The sequence below is a fragment of the Pelophylax lessonae genome (genome assembly GCF_965119305.1).
Source record: "Pelophylax lessonae genome assembly, chromosome: 2".
Taxonomy (NCBI): Eukaryota; Metazoa; Chordata; class Amphibia; order Anura; family Ranidae; genus Pelophylax; species Pelophylax lessonae.
Window position 1 is genome coordinate 40,407,036 of NC_138769.1, and position 18,508 is coordinate 40,425,543.

At 43.8% G+C, this 18,508-nt stretch overlaps 1 protein-coding gene across 1 annotated transcript in view; it reads right to left on the reverse strand.

Annotated features, from left to right (window-relative positions):
- Positions 1–17,168, reverse strand: part of LOC309546147 (interferon-induced GTP-binding protein Mx-like) — a 120,817-nt gene extending 103,649 nt beyond the window's left edge. Inside the window, exon 1 of the mRNA XM_082245686.1 lies at positions 17,106–17,168. Within this exon, the coding sequence (XP_082101812.1) occupies positions 17,106–17,148 (43 nt within the window). The 5' untranslated portion in view covers positions 17,149–17,168. The remainder of the gene's footprint in view (positions 1–17,105) is intronic.
- Positions 17,169–18,508: the final 1,340 nt, after the last annotated feature.

Consider the following 18,508-nt stretch of genomic DNA (forward strand, 5'->3'; position numbering starts at 1 on the left):
ATCATGTCAAACAAATCTTATAGATTTTTTTGACTGGGTGACTAAAATAATAGACGGTGGAGGTGCAGTAGACATTGCATATCTAGATTTTAGTAAGGCTTTTGACACTGTCCCACATAGAAGACTTATCAATAAACTGCAGTCATTGAGCATGGACTCCCATATTGTTGAGTGGATTTGGCAGTGGCTGAGTGACAGACAACAGAGGGTTGTAGTCAATGGAGAACATTCAGAACAAGGTCATGTTACCAGTGGGGTACCTCAGGGATCTGTACTGGGACCAATTTTGTTTAATATCTTCATAAGTGATATTGCAAAAGGCCTCGATGGTAAGGTTTGTCTTTTTGCTGATGACACAAAGATATGTAACAGGGTTGATGTTCCTGGAGGGAAATGCCAAATGGAAAAGGATTTAGGAAAACTAGAAGAATGGTCAGAACTCTGGCAACTGAAATTTAATGTGGATAAGTGCAAGATAATGCACCTGGGGCGTAAAAACCCAAGGGCAGAATATAGAATATTTGACACAGTCCTGACCTCAGTATCTGAGGAAAGGGATTTAGGAGTAATTATTTCAGAAGACTTAAAGGTGGGAGGACAATGTAATAGAGCAGCACGAAATGCCAGCAGAATGCTTGGATGTATAGGGAGAGGTATAAGCAGTAGAAAGAGAGAAGTGCTTATGCCGCTGTACAGAACACTGGTGAGACCTTACTTGGAGTATTGTGCGCAGTACTGGAGGCCATATCTCCAGAAGGATATAGATACTCTAGAGAGAGTTCAGAGAAGAGCTACTAAACTAGTACATGGATTGCAGGAAAAAACTTACCAGGAAAGGCTAAAGGACCTTAACATGTATAGCTTGGAAGAAAGAAGAGACAGAGGGGATATGATAGAAACTTTTAAATACATAAAGGGAATCAACTCAGTAAAGGAGGAGAGCATATTTAAAAGAAGAAAAACTACCACAAGAGGACACAGTTTTAAATTAGAGGGGCAAAGGTTTAAAAGTAATATGAGGAAGTATTACTTTACTGAGAGAGTAGTGGATGCATGGAATAACCTTCCTGCAGAAGTGGTAGCTGCAAATACAGTGAAGGAGTTTAAGCATGCATGGGATAGGCATAAGGCTATCCTTCATATAAGATAGGGCCAGGGACTATTCATAGGATTCAGATATATTGGGCAGACTAGATGGGCCAAATGGTTCTTATCTGCCGACACATTCTATGTTTCTATGTTTCTACTGTGTTACTTTTTGTTTGTTTGGATTACATGTGTTAAACTGAATAATCACTTTGATTGGCTGTCAGATTGATCATTCAATGAGGAAGGCTTCCAACTGGCTCCCCCGGGAGCTCCTCTTTCTACAGAGACCAGGTCTCACGGGACTGTGCACGGAAAGGGGCATGGGGAGATAAGAAACTGCAGGGCGTACAGAAGATGCCCTGTATACAGAGGAGGGGGTTTTATGGACATGGGTAAGATGCCGAAGATAGGCAACTGGTTAAAGGTGTTAAACCCTCCTCCCAGAATGACTACCAGTACACAGACATAGGTTAAAAAAAGATTCTTTATTACAAAACTGATAAAAACAATGTTATATTAGGAATAAATATCCTTTAAAACCTTAAGAGTCTTAGCTAACTCATAATTCTAGTCAAATTCACCCCTGAAGATAGTGATATCTCCCTATGTATGTATACAATATGATAAGTATTAGTGATGGAGATTTTAAAAGATTATGACAAGGAAATCGGAAGAATAGATGAACAAATCCAAACACTGAGTACAAACAACCAAGACTCAGACTCCATTCACACAACCGCATCTTGTCAGGCGACTTGTCAGCCTGACAAGTCGCGGTCCCTCGCTGTCCATGCAGTGCTACAGGACCCGTTCTAATAGGAGCAACACAAGTCGCTCCGACTTAGAAAAAAAGATCCTGTACTACTTCGGGGCGACCTCGGAGCGACTTGCATAGACTTCCATTATGTGAAGTCTCTGCAAGTCGCGCCGAAGTCGCGGTGCACGCGACTTCACAGGTCGCCCCCCAAAGTCGCGTTGCGCTAGTCTGAATGGGCTGTTAAAGCGGAGTTCCACTTGTTTTTGTGTTTATGAAAAGTCAGCATCTACAAAAAGTGTAGCTGCTGACTTTTAATAAACACACACTCACCTGTCCCACCATCTAGCGATGCGGCCGCCCGAAGCCCCGATTCTCTCCCTCTCCTCTTGGCGGTGCCGGCATCACTAGTGTGGGCAGCCAGCTGTGACAACTTGCAGATTCGTCGTGAATGGCCAGGTAATTTTCTGGGATCTCTGACGTGTCCCAAAAGATTGCAGGGGGTCCGAGCGGAAGTGGGAGTGAGTACCTGTCAAATCTCGGTACCTGCTCCCCCCCAAAAAAAAATGACATGCCAAATGTGGCATGTCAGGGGGTCAGGAGCACTTAAAGTGGAAGTTCAACTTTTGGGTGGAACTCTACTTTAATATCTGATCCAACCTATGCAAAGAAACAAAAATGATTGAATGAATTTATGGAAAATTTTAACGGAAAAATAGTTTTGAACAAAAAATTGTATGAGGGACCTTTTGGCATGAGACACTAAAAGAGTCTTTAAATGGCAACAATCTTACAGAGGGAAACCTAACCGCACCCCCTGTTCTTTGGCGCATCATGACAAATCACAAAATGTACCTTTTAATGATGCAGGTCTAATGTCTTCTATCATTTTTATCACTTCCTCATCTGTTTCTTCCCAGCAGATTGATTCGGGAACTGAATGAATGATAAACAAGAAGTTCAAACACGGTGGACGGGGCACTATTAAAGCACGCACCAAAGAAACTTTTCTGTGATGGGGGTCCAGCTTAGCCCCCCCCCCCAACTTTCTTTTTCTCAAACTCAACCTCCTACTCTAACTTATTCTCTCTCTGGTGGTGGTATCACCACACAATCACATAGCGGTGGTGATGAAGGTATCCAATTCAGGTAAGCAGTCAGCTAATCGCACTAATACCAAAATTGCTCCCTCTTTCTCCCGGTCGTGTCCATCCCCTTTGGGGGACTCCAAGAGGTTGGGCAACCACCCTAAAATTAAACTTACCTCCATTTTCATGCCCGGTGTCACCTGAAAAACAAATGGATAATCGCAATTTTTTTTTTCTTTACTTACCTGGTATAGAAGAAAATATACTCACCTTACTTCCTTCTTCCTCCCCTTGGCGGCCACGGCGATTCGTCACTTCCTGGCTTGAACGTCATCGCTCCCAGGAATCAATGCGCCTGCACTGGCCCCGACGTCAGTTCCAGTGCAGGCGCCGTCATACCTTGCTAAACAGCTTCTGGGCATGACGCTGCGGAACCGGAAGTGACGGCGGGGCCGGTGCAGTGCATCGTGGGACTGAAGAAGACGGAAGAGGACACAGAAGAGGATCGCGCTGGCTTCAAGCTGCCCACACCTGAGATGGCAGCGCTGGACAATACTTTTTCAAGGTAAGTATTTCTTCTAAAAGGTAAGTGCAACCCGGGACAGATAAGAGGCTAGCCATTGTGGAATGCACTAGCCCTGACTGTCCCGGGGGTATTTTTATTAAAAAAAAGCTTTCCCAGGGTGGAACTCCCCTTTAACTGATGAAAAAGGCTTAACCAGGGATAAATTACAGGTGCTCAATTCATCTTGATATCAACTCACAGATGATGGAATATCAGTGATGGGGCTGGGCTTAAGTTTTTGTCCCAATCACAAAGTAAAAAATTTGAGATGGCAAAGGATGTCATGCTCTTCCTAGAAAATGAACGTTCCATGTAATCCATGATAAAACTATAACTCCACAGGCCCAAAAGGCACGTGACATGGAGCTTTGGAAAGACTTCTCTATAAACGATTTTCGGGCCCTCAAAGACCTTATGCAACTCTAGGAGGAAAGCAACCCAGAGGGGACTGAAAGCACTGACATACCCCTCCATGGAAGCTCTGCGTCGAAAAAAAGACTCAATCCCAGAATATAAAAAAAAAATAACAATCCTTTACCCCTTTGCAACTCAATTTATACATTTGGTCTTTTGTCCACAAAGTACTTGATGACATTAATCACTACCCGATACATCTGTTGGTGACAGAAATCTAACCCCCTCTCAACAGGTAGCCTTAAGGAATCTCAAGCAAAATGACAACATAATTATAAAGCCATCAGACAAAGGGGGAAACGTGGTACTTGTGGACCGACCCAAGTATATTAATGTGCAAAGCCATTCTTAACAACACAACATGGTATAGGCGCATCCTGAGGACCCAGATTGGCTAATTCCATCAGGAGTTATCAGGAGGGATATCATTGCCATGGCCTACACGGATAGTTTTATCAATAAAAAATTACATACGATGTCCAATATCCTGTGACACCTACCTTTATTCTGTACTGAAGGTACATAAGAACGCAGAGACTCCCCCGGGTAGACTCATAGGGCTTTATTTACTAAAGCTAGAAAGGGCAAAATGAGTCACAATTCTGCAGAGGAACCAATCAGCTTTTAACCTCAGGTTGTTTAATTAAGCTTCAGCAATAAAACCTAGAAGCTGATTGGTTCCTCTGCAGAGTTGTGACTAATTTTACCCTCTGTAGCCTTAGTAAATAAACCCCATAGGGGATTGGTTGTATTTCTGAGAATTTCAGCCAATTATTGACGACTATTTAGGACCGTTTGTAATATCCCTACCCTCATACGTATAGTACACCAGAGACTAAAGCCCCGTACACATGTACCAATTGTCGGCCGTAAATATTCGGCCAACGTCCGATCGGCCGATTGTCGGCTTGTTAGTATGATGCTTCCAACAACCGACTGCGACTTTTCGGCCGAACAGAATCTGTCGTGCAAGCATTAATTTTTTGTTGGCCAACACCAGAACGGCCGATTGTTCGCCAGTCAGTACAGATTTCGGCCGACAGACAGCAGATTTGCAAGACTGGGCATGCTCAGAAAAGAAAAAAGACAAGGAAAGTTAACCATCACATGGCATCACTTCTGCAGTCGGCTGTTGTTGGCCGACAAAATTTGTGTGCAGTCTTTTGCAGTTTTCAACAGACACGACAGCCCTGGACAAAAGACGGCCGATCGTTCGGCCGACAATCGGTACGTGTGTACGGGGCTTAACTGAGAATCCTGGAAGACATCACTGTGCCAGCAAATGCTTGGCTGATAACAATCGATGTTGAGGCCTTACATTGCTCAATACCACATTCCAAGGGTGTGACTATGATTGCTGAATTCCTTAACCACTTCTGGACCGGAAGGATTTGCCCCCTTAATGACCAGGCCATTTTTTGCGATTCGGCACTGCGTTACTTTAACTGACAACCGCGCGGTTGTGCGACGCTGTACCCAAATAAAATTGATGTCCTTTTTTCCCACAAACAGGGCTTTCTTTTGGGGGCATTTGATCACGCGCTATAAACAAAAAAAGAGCGACAATTTTGAAAAAAAGCTGTATTTTTCACTTTCTGCTATATAACATATAACAATAATAAAAAAAAAAAAATTAAAAATCACATTTTGTCATCATTTTTGGCCAATTTGTATTTTGCCACATATTTTTGGTAAAAAAAAAATCCTTATAAGTGTATTCTGTTTGTGCAAAAGTTATGGCATCTACAAACTAGGGGAAAAATTTATGTTATTTTTATTTATTTATATTTTTTTACTAGTAATGGCAGAGATCTGCGTTTTTTAGCAGGACTGCGACATTGCGGCGCACAGATCGGGCCCCTAACTGACATTTTTCACACTTTTGGTGGGACCAGTGACATTACTACAGTAATCAGTGCTAAAAATATGCACTGTTAATGTAATAATGACACTAGCAGGGAAGGGGTTAACACCAGGGGCGATCAAAGGGTTAAATGTGTACCTATGGGGGGATTCTATCTGTGTGGGGGCCAGGCTTGGTGGATAGAAACAGGGCTCCTGTGTTTCCCGAAATAACAGGAACACAGGAGTCCTGTTTCAATTAGTGACAGATGAGCAGTGTGCCGTGTTTACAACCCCCAGTGCCATGCCAACGTAGAGACATCCAGTACTTCTTGTCCTCGTGCAGTCAATATGAGTGTACCGTCACCACACCTCATGTGATCCGCTCCCCAATAGAGATTGCATTAACCAGATCTCAGAATATCTTATGCCTTGTATTAACATCTCCTTATTCATCTGAAGTCACAATGGATACAATATCTCTCCCATCCATAAAAGGAAACAGGCTACATAGCGTGATATATATGTTTTATTACCTAAAAAACCTCCCTCCCAAAAAATGTAAATGTCACAGCATAACACAGCATCAAGCAGTTGAACAGCCCCGAATACAACTGCATATAACCTGCTCAGCCTGCGCGATCTCGATTACCGATCCCTAGTGTAACGCTGAGAGCGGTGATTCCCGGGTAGAGTTTGAGCTGCTGGCAGCGTTGGGTGTCATGTGGTCACGCTCAGACGCGTTTCGTCATCATGACTTCTTCAGCGAGTGCCCTTCTGATCAGTTGTGTCCAATCGCAGCCCAGATCCCTATGCTGACACTCAACACAGAGCGCTGTACAGGGGCAGCCCTCTCTCTGTTTCTTATCTCTGCAAAGCAGGGATAAGAAACAAAGTGATCTGTAGTAAAAAGCAACACACCTTACACATTATTAAGCACACATTTATCCCTTTGATCATCACCCCTAGATGTCAACCCCTTCTCAGCCAGTATCATTAGTACAGTGACAGTGCGTGGTATTGTCACTGATCACTGTATTAGTGTCACTGGTGATGTCAGTGTCAGTTCCCTCCCAGCATAAGTAAAGACCCGCACACATGATATAAAAATCGCAAGCAAAATTTCGTCCGACGAACGATCTGCTGATTTTTGGATCCTTAGTATATTGCTTTCGACAGCCGATTACAAATTTTCTGGCAACAAAAACTGAAGGTGCAGTCTATAAAATTTTTAGCGTAGGTGAACACAACGTCCGATTTTCGTTTAATTAGTACAATTTTTGTTTGGAAAAAAAAATTGTAAGAGCAAGCCTACCAGTGTTAATTTCGTCGACTAAAACGACTAAAATGTTTTCGTCGACTAAATTAACACAAAACGAACTAAAACGACTAAAACAATGCAGATGTCTAAAATACGACTAAAACTAAAATGGCATTTTAGTCATAAGACTAAAATACGACTAAAACTAAAATGGCATTTTAGTCATAAGACTATAACTAAAACTCAATTGAAAATTGACATCATCAAAATTAACACTCCTCTGCTGGCCATTTCTAAATCGGCAACACAATTCCATCCAGAGCCTGTAATAATAGCACATTAAATACCATAAATAATAACATATTCAATTTTTCACTCCAGGACCAGCAGCAGTATATATAATGAGTTTGGAAATTGTAGAGAAATGCTTAAATAATTCATCACAAATTACAATTGAACTACACCCATTCGAATATAGATGACTAAAATGAGTTTTAGTCGACTAAAATGTAGGACGTTTTAGTCGACTAAAATGTAGGACGTTTTAGTCAACTAAAATGTAGGACGTTTTATTCGACTAAATACGACTAAAACTAAGACACTTGCAGAAGACTAAAATGGGACTAAAACTAAAATGCCATTTTAGTCCTAAGACTAAGACTAAAACTAAATTGAAATGTGCTGCCTACGCATGCTCGGAAATGAAAGAATTACATACAAAACAATTCAACACATTACATCACTTCTGAAGTTGCATTCTGTCGTACGAGAATTTTCAGATGAAAGTAACCGAGTCTTCACTTTCCATATGAGATATGAGACCAGCATGCAACAAAAAGCACACGAAAATTCATCTGATAATCTAATTGTGTGTACAAGGCTTTCATTTTAGGTTACCCACTGCACTCGCAGTCCCATTAAAAGTCACTGATCACCGCCGTTAGTAATATAAAAAATATATATACTGAATATAAAAATTCCAGTATATACTTGTATCATAGTTTGTAGGCATGTATAACTTTGAAACCAATCAATATACACTTATTGGGATTTTTTTTAATCAAAGACATGTAGCAGAATACATTTTAGCCAAAATTTATGAAGAATTTAGGTTTTTAACATTTTTTTATGGATATGTTTTCTAGCAGTAATTTTTTTTTTTTTTCAAATTTTCGAGCTTTTTTTCGTTCATATCAAAAAAAATAAAAAACCCAATAGTGATCAAATACCTCCAAAAGAAAGCTCTATTTGTGTGAAAAAAATTATAGAAATTTTGTTTGAGTACAGCGTTGCATGACTGCACAATTCCTAGCTAAAGTAGCGCAGTGCTAAATAGCAAAAAATGGCCTGGTCATGAAGCGAGTAAAACCTTCTGGAGCTGAAGTGGTTAAAAACATCCTGTACGCCTCTTTACATAAACAGGGCTTGGAACTTGAGAACAATTACAACACATGTTCTCAGTCCATTTACTCAAAGTCCCCCCCATCCACTTTACATGGTACAGTATACGTACAAGTGGAGTAATCTGTCTATTGTTTAGACTTGAGAGCTCATAGTTCCTCATTCTTTGGACATTATTCTACTTGAAGTGTTCTGAGGACATTGAATAAATATAAGCCAATCTTTCCTGAAAAACAGGTCTATGATCACAATGCAGATCTCTATTTAAATGTCCTTGCAGTAATCTTTTAAAGAATACGGCGTGGCTTCTCATGTATAACTGTATGCATAACAGGGAACTTCCATAAGTAAATGATGATTCCAGTTAGAGAATACTGGAATGGTTCATCTAAACCAGGATTACCAAACTTTCAAAACCAAGGACCAGTCTATTGTCCTTCCAACTTTAGGGGGACCGGACTGTTGCCAGTGGTAGTAGAAAATGTCCTGGTGTCAGTGGGAGTATACAATGCCCCATCATTGGTATTAGGGGGAGTAATAGTGCCACATCCGTGGCATCCATGGAAGTATTAATGACCCCCTCATTGGTATTAATGGGAGTAATAGTGCCCCGACGTTATAATCAATGGGAGTAATAGTGCCTCCTCATTGGTTTCACTGGAAGGACTAGTGCCCTATCGTTGGCATCAATGGCAGTTATAGTGCTACATCACTGGTATCAATGAGGGGAATCGTTTCCCTAATATTGGTGTCAGTGGGAGTAATAGCGCCCCATTTGTTGGTAACAATGGAAAGAATAGTGCTCCATCAATGGTGTCAGTGGGAGGAATAGTGCCCCATCATTGGTATTAGGGGGAGTAATAGTACCACATCGTTGGAATCCATGTGAGTAGTAATGCCCCATTGTTGGTATTAATAGGAGTAATAGTGCCCCATCGTTGGTATCAATGGGAGTAATAGTGCCTCATCTATGGTATCAGTGGAAGGAATAGTGCCCTGTCGTTGCTATTAATGGGAGTAATAGTTCTACATCGTTGGTATCAATGGGAGGAATTGTGCCTCATTATTGGTGTCAGTGGGAGTAATAACACCCCATTGTTGGTCACAATGGGAAGAATAGTGCTCCATCATTGGTGTCAGTGGGAGTAATAGTTCCCTATCATTGGTGTCAGTGGGGGGAATAGTGCCCCATCATTGCTATTAGAGGAAGTAATAGTGCCCCATCGTTGGTATCAGTGGAACGAATAGTACCCTATTGTTGGTATTAATAGGGGTAATAGTGCTACATCGTTGGTATCAAAGGGAGGAATAGTGCCTCATCATTGGTGTCAGTGGAAGAAGTAGCAACCCATTGTTGGTAACAATGGGAAGAATGGTTTCCCATCATTGGTGTCAGTGGGAGTAATAGTTCCCCATCATTGGTGTCAGTGGGAGGAATAGTTCCCCATCATTGGTGTCAGTGGGAGGAATAGTTCCCCATCATTGGTGTCAGTGGGAGTAATAAGTCCCCATCATTGGTGTCAGTGGGAGTAATAAGTCCCCATCATTGGTGTCAGTAGGAGTAATAGTGCCCCATCATTGGTATCAAGGGGAGGGATAATGTCCCATCGTTGGTATCAATGGGAGGAATCGTGCCACATTGTCGGTGTTAGTGGCAGGAACTATGCCCCACTGTTGCTAACAGTGGGGGGAAAATTGCCCCAAGGGCCATATAAAAGCAAGTAAAGGGCCACATCTGGCCACCCAGGCTGCAGTTTGTGGTCTAAACAATTTGTAAACATTTGGTAAATAAAATGAGCCCCATCTCCATCCAGAGCTGTGCCAGTCTGCAGCGGCTATCTTCTCTCTCTCTGCTCACAGATGCAGGAGCAGGAATCATTGGCTCCTGCTGCTGTCAATCAAATCCCATGAGTAGAGAACAGAAAGCGGGGCTGAATTGTGATGTGTGTGTCAATAGACATACACAGCCCTATTCAGAAGCCTGCAAGTGTGCCCCCATAGGAAGCAGCTTTCTGTGGTTCTACACCAAGAATAGGAGGAGCCCAGAGCACCAGTGTAGGACCCCAGAAGAGGAGGATTGAAGCAGCTCTGTGCAATACCTTTACACGGAGCAGGTACGTTTCACATGTTTTACTATTTTAACAGCTTGCCAACCGTTTTACTGCTGTAAATACAGTATGCAATTGTTTATTTACCTTTACGCATCTTTATAGCAAAGATGTGCCGGTTTTTTGTCTCCCTGCCAAGCAGGAAATAAAAACCGTCACATCCCTGAGTAAAAGCAGCACACAGTAAACTCATGAACACTGGCTAGGCACACAGTTAACCCTTTGATTACCCCAGATGTTAACCCCTTCCCAGCCAGTGTCATTAGTATAGTGACAGTGCATATTATTAGGCCTTAGTGTCACTGGTGATGTCAGTTAGTCAGTTCCTACTCAGTGTCAGTTAGTGTCAGCTTTCCCACTGCAATATCGCAGTCCCGCTATTAGTTGCTGAAAAAAACGAAATCAAAATTCCAGTATATATACCATCATTTTTAGACGCTATCATTTCATTCAAAACAAACAATATACACTTGGGATCTTTTTTTTTTTTTTTGTTACCAAAGACATGTATCAGAATACGATTTGGCCTAAATTTATGAAGAATTTTTTTTTTTTTTTTAATGAAATAGGATTTATAGCAAAAAGTTAAAAATCTTGTGTTTTTTTTTTTCCCAAAATTTTCTGTTTTTTGTTTTTTTTTTGTTTCTATAATAATAAAAAAAAAAAAAAAAAAAACGCAGTGGTTATCAAATACGATCAAAAGACAGCTCTATTTGTGTGAAATTTGTGTACATTGTTGCATGACCTCGCAATTGTCCATTACAATAGTGCAGTGCTAACTAGCAAAAAATGCCCTGGTCATTAAGGGGGCAAAATCTTCTGGAGGTCAAGTGGTTATTCTGTGTATATATATATATAAAACACTGCAAGTAGGTGCATCCCTAATAAAGACTTACCATTTGATCAGAGGCGTAACTAGAACCTTCAGGGCCCCGCTGAAAGAAACCATGAAGGGCCCCCTAGACCCCATTCCGGGGCCCTTCCCTTCAAGCCTGGGGCTCTTCCCACTGATCCTGGGGCCCTTTACTCTCATTGCGGGGCCCTTTATTACGGTCCCGCAGAGGGCAAGTTCTGCAGTGGGCCCCCTTCCTGCTATCTTGGGGCCTCCCCACGGTGGTGGAATGCCAGGGCCCGTTTGCAAGTGTGACCTTTGCGATCCTGGAAGTTCACCCACTGGTGTCAGTAGTTTTTATTTTTTGGTATTTTAATTGTATTATTTTTTATCATTTTATTTTATTGTTTTACAATGTCACTGACTATGACTCTGTCCATTCAGAAAAGGAAGGAGCTGGTAAATTACATATTTACCGACCCCTTCATCGTTCTCTATTGTGACACATCCCCTGCAGCAGCCGGCAGGAGAGGGAAGGGAGCACAGTGGGCAGTGGGGGGGGGGGGGGCAGGGGAGCACACAGGGGCCCAAAGACTGCAGAAAACAAGTGAACTGGATAGGAGGAGTGGCGGGGGGAGCATACAGAGGAACCAATCTCCTCCATTTTCCTCCTGCAGCTACAGGAGGACAGTGATTTCTCTACATGCTGCCCCTGCCGCCCCTCCTATCCAGGTGTACAGGGGAGCCGCACAGACACCCTGGAGCATGGGGCCCGGTTGCAATTGCAACCCCTGCAACCCCTGTAGTTACGCCTCTGCATTTGATCATTTTTGAACGTTGAAGTGAGCCCATGCATACCAAAGCACAAGCATTGAGCCTAACCCACGATAGGCGCTATCTGCTTCATGCGTGCTCACTGCCCATCCCCTCCACTACAGTTGCATAAAGTGCCAAAAAAGAAACCAAAGCTGGGTGCTGGTATGGAACATTTTTTACACACTGGCCCACGGGCAATCAGTCCTCCTGATGGTTATTGTCCTTTACATTTCAACTCCAGGCCCATTTATTTTTATTTCCTCCCCAAAGACACTCAAGAAAAACTCAATTTTAATAGGTAACAATAAAAACAAAACAACATAAAATACTAATGGGGGAACAAAAGGCTGAGCCCAGAGTTGGGTGTCAAAATATTTAACCCTTGGTACTTTTTAGCTGAACACGACCACAATAAAATACATTTTCCCCAGTAAATTATTTAAAATTCTGACCCCAGCACTTGCAGTTTCCATCTTTCAGTGCTTCTTCCCTGAACGTCTGCTCTTCACAGATAAGAGTTAAAGTGACCCTAAAGCAGTGTTTTTCAACCTTTTTTCATTTAAGGCACTCTTTAGAATTGCGCACAGTCCCAGGGCAATGCCAGTCTGAGGAGCTTCCAAACGTGTGCGCTTTTTTACACGCTCCCACACATTGTATTTTTCAATGCATAGAAGTGTCATTAACCTGTTCCGGACTGCCCACCGCATATATACTGCGGCAGACTGGCCCTCCTGAGCAAACCGGCGTAGGGCTACGTCGGTCATGCGCCTACAGCTAGGGGGCGAGCACACGCCGCCGCGATCCCGCCCTCACTCGGTAGCGGGGATTCCGATGCACGGGGCAAGCGGCTCTTATTGCCGCCTGACACCCACAATCATTCCCCACTGAGAGAGAGAAGAACGGTCAGTTGTTGTAAACACAGCCGACCGTTCTTCTCCCTAGAATGATCACAGAGCTCCTGTGATCCTTCTATATAGGAACACAGGTCTCTAGGATAATTTCACAAGCCACGCCCCCATACAGTTAGAATCACTCCCCTAGGCTCACATTTAACCCCTTGATCACCCACAGGGTTAACCCCTTCCCTGCCAGTGTCAGTATTATAGTAACAGTGCTTATTTTTAGCACTGATTACTGTAGTAATGTCACTGGTCCCCCCAAAAAATGTCAGTTAGGGGTCTGATCTGTCCGCCGCAATGTCGCAGTCCCGCAAAAAATCGCAGACCGCTGCCATTACTAGTAAAAAAAAAAAAAAAACACAACAATAAAAATGACATAAATCATTCCCCTAGTTTGTAGACACGATAAATTTTGCGCAAACCAATCAAAACACGCTTATTGCGATTTTTTTCTTTGGCCTAAAACGTAAAAAAAAATTAGATTTTTACATTTTTTTTGTTATATAGCTGAAAGAGAAATATATTGTTTTGTTTTTTTTTTTTTTTTTCCAGAATTGACGCTCTTTTTTTGTTTATAGCACAAAAAATAAAAATCGCCAAACCACCAAAAGGAAGCTCTATTTGTGTGGAAAAAAGGGCATCAACTTTATTTGAGTACAGCGTCGCACGACCGAGCAATTGTCCATTAAAGTAACGCAGTGCCGAATTGCAGAATATGGCCTGGTCATTAAGGGGGAAAATCTTCCGGTCCCGATGTGGTTAAGAATTAATGGCACCCACGCACATCTGCAGAAGGCAGAGCATTTTGGTGCGGTTACCACATGTGTTACCGCACTCCACCTGGTGTGAACAAGCCCTAAAATGTGGTCCGTAGGTTGCAAATCTTCCCCCCCAAATACCCCCTCCTACCACCAATCCTCCCTCCTAGCACAATACCCCACCAAAATCCCCCCTCCTAGCACAACCCCCCCTCCAACTCCCCCTTAGAACAAGCCCCCAAATCCCTCCTTCTAGCACCCCCAAAGTCTCCCTTCTAGCACAACCCCCCAAATTCCTCCTACTAGCACCCTCCCCCAATCCCCCCTCCTAGCACCCTCCCCCAACCCCCCCCCCCCTCCTAGCACAATGCCCCTAAATCCCCACTTCTAGCACAACCCCCAAATTTCTCCTCTTAGCACCCTCCCCCAATCCCCCCTCCTAGCACCCTCCCCCAACCCCCCCCCCCTCCTAGCACAATGCCCCTAAATCCCCACTTCTAGCACAACCCCCAAATTTCTCCTCTTAGCACCCTCCAAATCCTCCCTTCTAGCATAACCTGCCCAAATCCCTCCTCCCAGCTCCCCCCCCCCACCCCAAATCCCCCTCCTAGCATAACCTCTCCCCTCCTAGCACCCCCTAAATCCCTCCTCCTAGCAAAAATCCCCCCTCACTCCCAAACCCCCCTTCTAGCACAACATCCCTGAAACCCCTCCCCTCCAGCGCAACTTTTGTCCCTCCTGAAGTTACAGCAGCAGAGAGGAGGAGAGAGCCAGGAGATGTGGGTTGTGCTATCCCACCCAAGCTCCTCCCCTTCCTGAACATTCCGATCTGAGCCTGATCCTCTGTTAACTCCTGAGATAGAGGAGAGAGAGCACTGGTAACTCCTATGTATAGAGGAGGCAGCTCAGCCTGCACCTCCTCCCGACTCTTGCCTCCTCTCTGTATTATTGCCAGCAAAACAGAAAGTCAAGCTTGCTATCTGATATTCCCTTAGCAACCGATGACATCATTGGTTGGTAGGACACGGACAGGCTTTTTGCCAGTGTAGCACTACTCCCTTGGGAGCTGCTGGTGACAGGTTCCCCTGGGTTACCCATAGCAACAGCACAATAGTTTAGTGACTTTAAAGTGCTTGGCTCAGTCAAGAAACAGTCTAGGGTTTTTTTTTTTTTTTATTGAGAACTTGGATGGGAGAAGGGAATGAGTGGGATACTCCTGCTTGAATAAACTATGCACAATTTGCTGGAACGTTTAACTGCACTGAGTGCAGCAAGGCCTCTGCTTCACCTTGTCAATAGCGATGAAGTAGTAATAAATGAACCGCTTTAGATAAGCTGTACTGTACTGCAGAACATTCTTCAGGGCCCTTCCTGGCACTCCCTTTGTACCTACTCTTCAGTGCTTTCTACACGGCACCCCCTTTACTGTCATACTCTCCGTGTGAGCTAGCTCCATGATCCCCTGACTTCACTGGAGTGGTCTCTCTTCCTGGGCCAGACCCTTTGGCAGGTCCCTCAGTACTCACGGACACTGTTTTTCCCAAAAGACTCTGCCAGCAACTCCACCATCAGTTACACCGGATCCTCTGCAGCTCCGCTCCACACCTGGTTCACTAGGCCAGTCGCCTAAGACCACCTTCTTCACACAGAGCAGGAGGAGAGACAGCCATCCACCTCCCCCTGGGACTCTGCTTCCCGCCAAAGTCACCCTGTCACATGTCCCCTCCGTATTTATGGTCAATCCCAGGATGCATTGCGGGAATGCCCTCCCCCTGGGACTCTGCTTCCCGCCCAAAGACGAGCTGTCACATGTCCCCTCAGTATTTATGGTCAATCCCAGGATGCATTGCGAGACTGCCCTCCCATTGGGACTGCCATAAAACATGATGTGTCACTGGCTAGGTTTCCTCCACTGTCCAACAAGCTCCCTCATTGGATACAGTGGGGACACTCCCTCAGACTCAGTGAATCACACCTGGAAACATGTGACAGGCAACCGAATAGATCAGGCTACCCTAATAAGCAGCAGGAGCAATAAATGCTTTACCTAACACCTACCTAACCAGGAGGGTGCTACACCAGCAATAGTACAGAGAGGAGGAGGGAGTCGGGAGGAGGAGTGGGCTGAGCTCCCCCGCCCCCTCTATCTCGGGAGTTAACAGAGGATCGCTCAAATTGGGCTATTGCCGTGGCACCCTTAAGGACTCCTCGCGCCACCCTAGTTGAAAAACACTGGTTTAGTGTCACTAAAACAGTGGGCAGTGCAACCTACAGCCACATCTGTTAACTTGGAGTAGGGTGAGGGAGGGGTAGCAGAGTGCTATACCATCCTAGGTTACATGCTGTGTGTTTCTATTGATGCACACTGTGTAGGGAGACAACGTCAGGCCCTGCATACAAAGGTGGCTCCATAGGAAGCTACAAGAGAAAGGAGACACCCTGAAATAGGAAACCTGGGGCAGTGCTCATGGCACCAACTTAAACCTGAAGATAGTCAAGGATTAAAAGATAAGAGAGGTGCATATTTACTAAGTGATTACATCAGCTGCTGAAAGTGCTTAAAAACTGAGGGTTTAATGTCACTTTGAGGCACAGGTGTCAAACACAAGGCCCATGGGCCAAATGCGGCCCCCCAGGCCATTTCATGTCGCCCTCGCACCTCTCCTGCAGCACCCCCCATGTCTCTGCCCCCACCTTGTCTCTGTAGTCGCCAGAAGAGAGGACAGAATTCCTTTGCCAGATCCTGTACTCCCCTGTGCAGCTGCAGAAAGGCTCGTCCTTGCCCCCCCCCCCTTTCTCAGCAGTCTGCAGCAGAGAGGAGGGGAGAACTCCTTCTACAGATCCTGCACCTCTGTGCAGGCGCAACACCACCTTGCCTCTGCCTCCCCTGGTCTCAGCATTCAGCAGACTCTGGAAGCTGACTCCAGCCCTCCTCTGGTTCTCCTCTAGACCCTTCACTTCTTCCCAGATCCACTGGCATCTTTTTGGCAGCAGCACAAGGTAAGGATGTGCATTGTGATCTGTAAGGAAGGGTGGGTGACACTTGACTTCTGATGGGGGGGGCTCTTGACATCCCATGTAAGGGGGAGTGGGGTGCTCTGAACATCTAATCTTACAAATATAACCGACCCTTGGAGGGCAACCATAATGCTGATGCGGCCCGCAATTAAATTGAGTTTGACACCCCTGCTTTAAGGGGTCATTCCTCCAACTGTATCAGGAGGAGTCTTACTTCTTCTTCATATTATTATTATTCAGTAGTAGATTGGCAATCTTACCTCCATTAACCTGTAGCTTCACTGGATTTTCTGCGACAGCCATCGATGGCAGTGTCAACTTTATTGGAGGTACAATAAATTGCCCAAAACCTTGTGCCATGTTTAGTCAATCGAGGATGGGGCAAAAAAGATGTCTGGATTCTGATACCTGCAGGGAAGGAAGATAAAGGACAAATCATTGTCTCTGCATACTGTAAGCGGATCTGTACAGTTCTCCATACACCCGGACTATACTTAAAGGAAAGTATAGTCTTATAACTTCTAGATCCATGGGTAAAGGAGAAAAGCTTGGTGTGAATAATGTTATTGATATCCATTAATGTTAAAATAAAACTTACTTCAGTCTACTGAATAATATAACTCCATCTATGTACATGGAGGCAGCCATATTTGATCATTACGTTTGCAGGTTCTGCTTCCTACACAATGGCTGTGCTTGACTGCTCTCTCTCTTCTCATGTCTAAAGCTGGCTATACATTAACTACTTTACCACCGGAGGATTTTCCTGCTTTACGTCCAGGCCACTTTTTGCAACTTGGCACTGTGCGACTTTAACTGACAATTGCGCGGTCATGCAACGCCGTACCCAAACTAAATTTACGTCCTTTTTTTCCCACCAACAGAGCTTTCTTTTGGTGGTATTTGATCCCCTCTGCGCTTTTCGTTTTTTGCGATATTAATAAAAAAAGAGCGAAAATTTTGCGAAAAAATTGACATTTTCAACTTTGACAGTTAAAAAAAATATCCAATATATTCAATTTTTGTCATATATTTAGGCCAAAATGTATTTAGCTACTTGTCTTTGACAAAAAAATTCCCAATGAGCGTATTTTTAACCGCTTTAAGACCGGAAGGTTTTACCCCATTCCTGACCAGGCCCTATTTTGCGATTCGGCACTGCGTGACTTTAACGGACAATTGCGCGGTCGTGCGACGCTGTACCTAAACAAAATTGACGTCCTTTTTTTTCCCACAAACAGAGCTTTCTTTTGGTGGTATTTGATCACCTGTGCGATTTTTACTTTTTGCTCTATAAACAAAAAAAGGGCGACAATTTTGAAAAAATAACAATATTTTTCAAATTTTTTTATATGAAATCCCCCCCCCCCCCAAAAAAATTTAAAAATCTAAATTTTTTAACATTTTTGGCCAATTTGTTTTCTGCTACATATGTTTGGTAAAAAAAAAAAAACGCAATAAGCGTATTTTGATTGGTTTGCGCAAAAGTTATTGCGTTTACTAACTAAGGGAAAGATTTTTGTCATTTTTGTTGTTTTTTTTAACGAGTAATGGCGGCGATCTGCGATTTTGTTTTGCGGGACTGCGATATTGCGGCGGACAGATCGGACCCTTGACTGACATTTTTGACACTTTTGGGGGTACCAGTGACATTACTACAGTA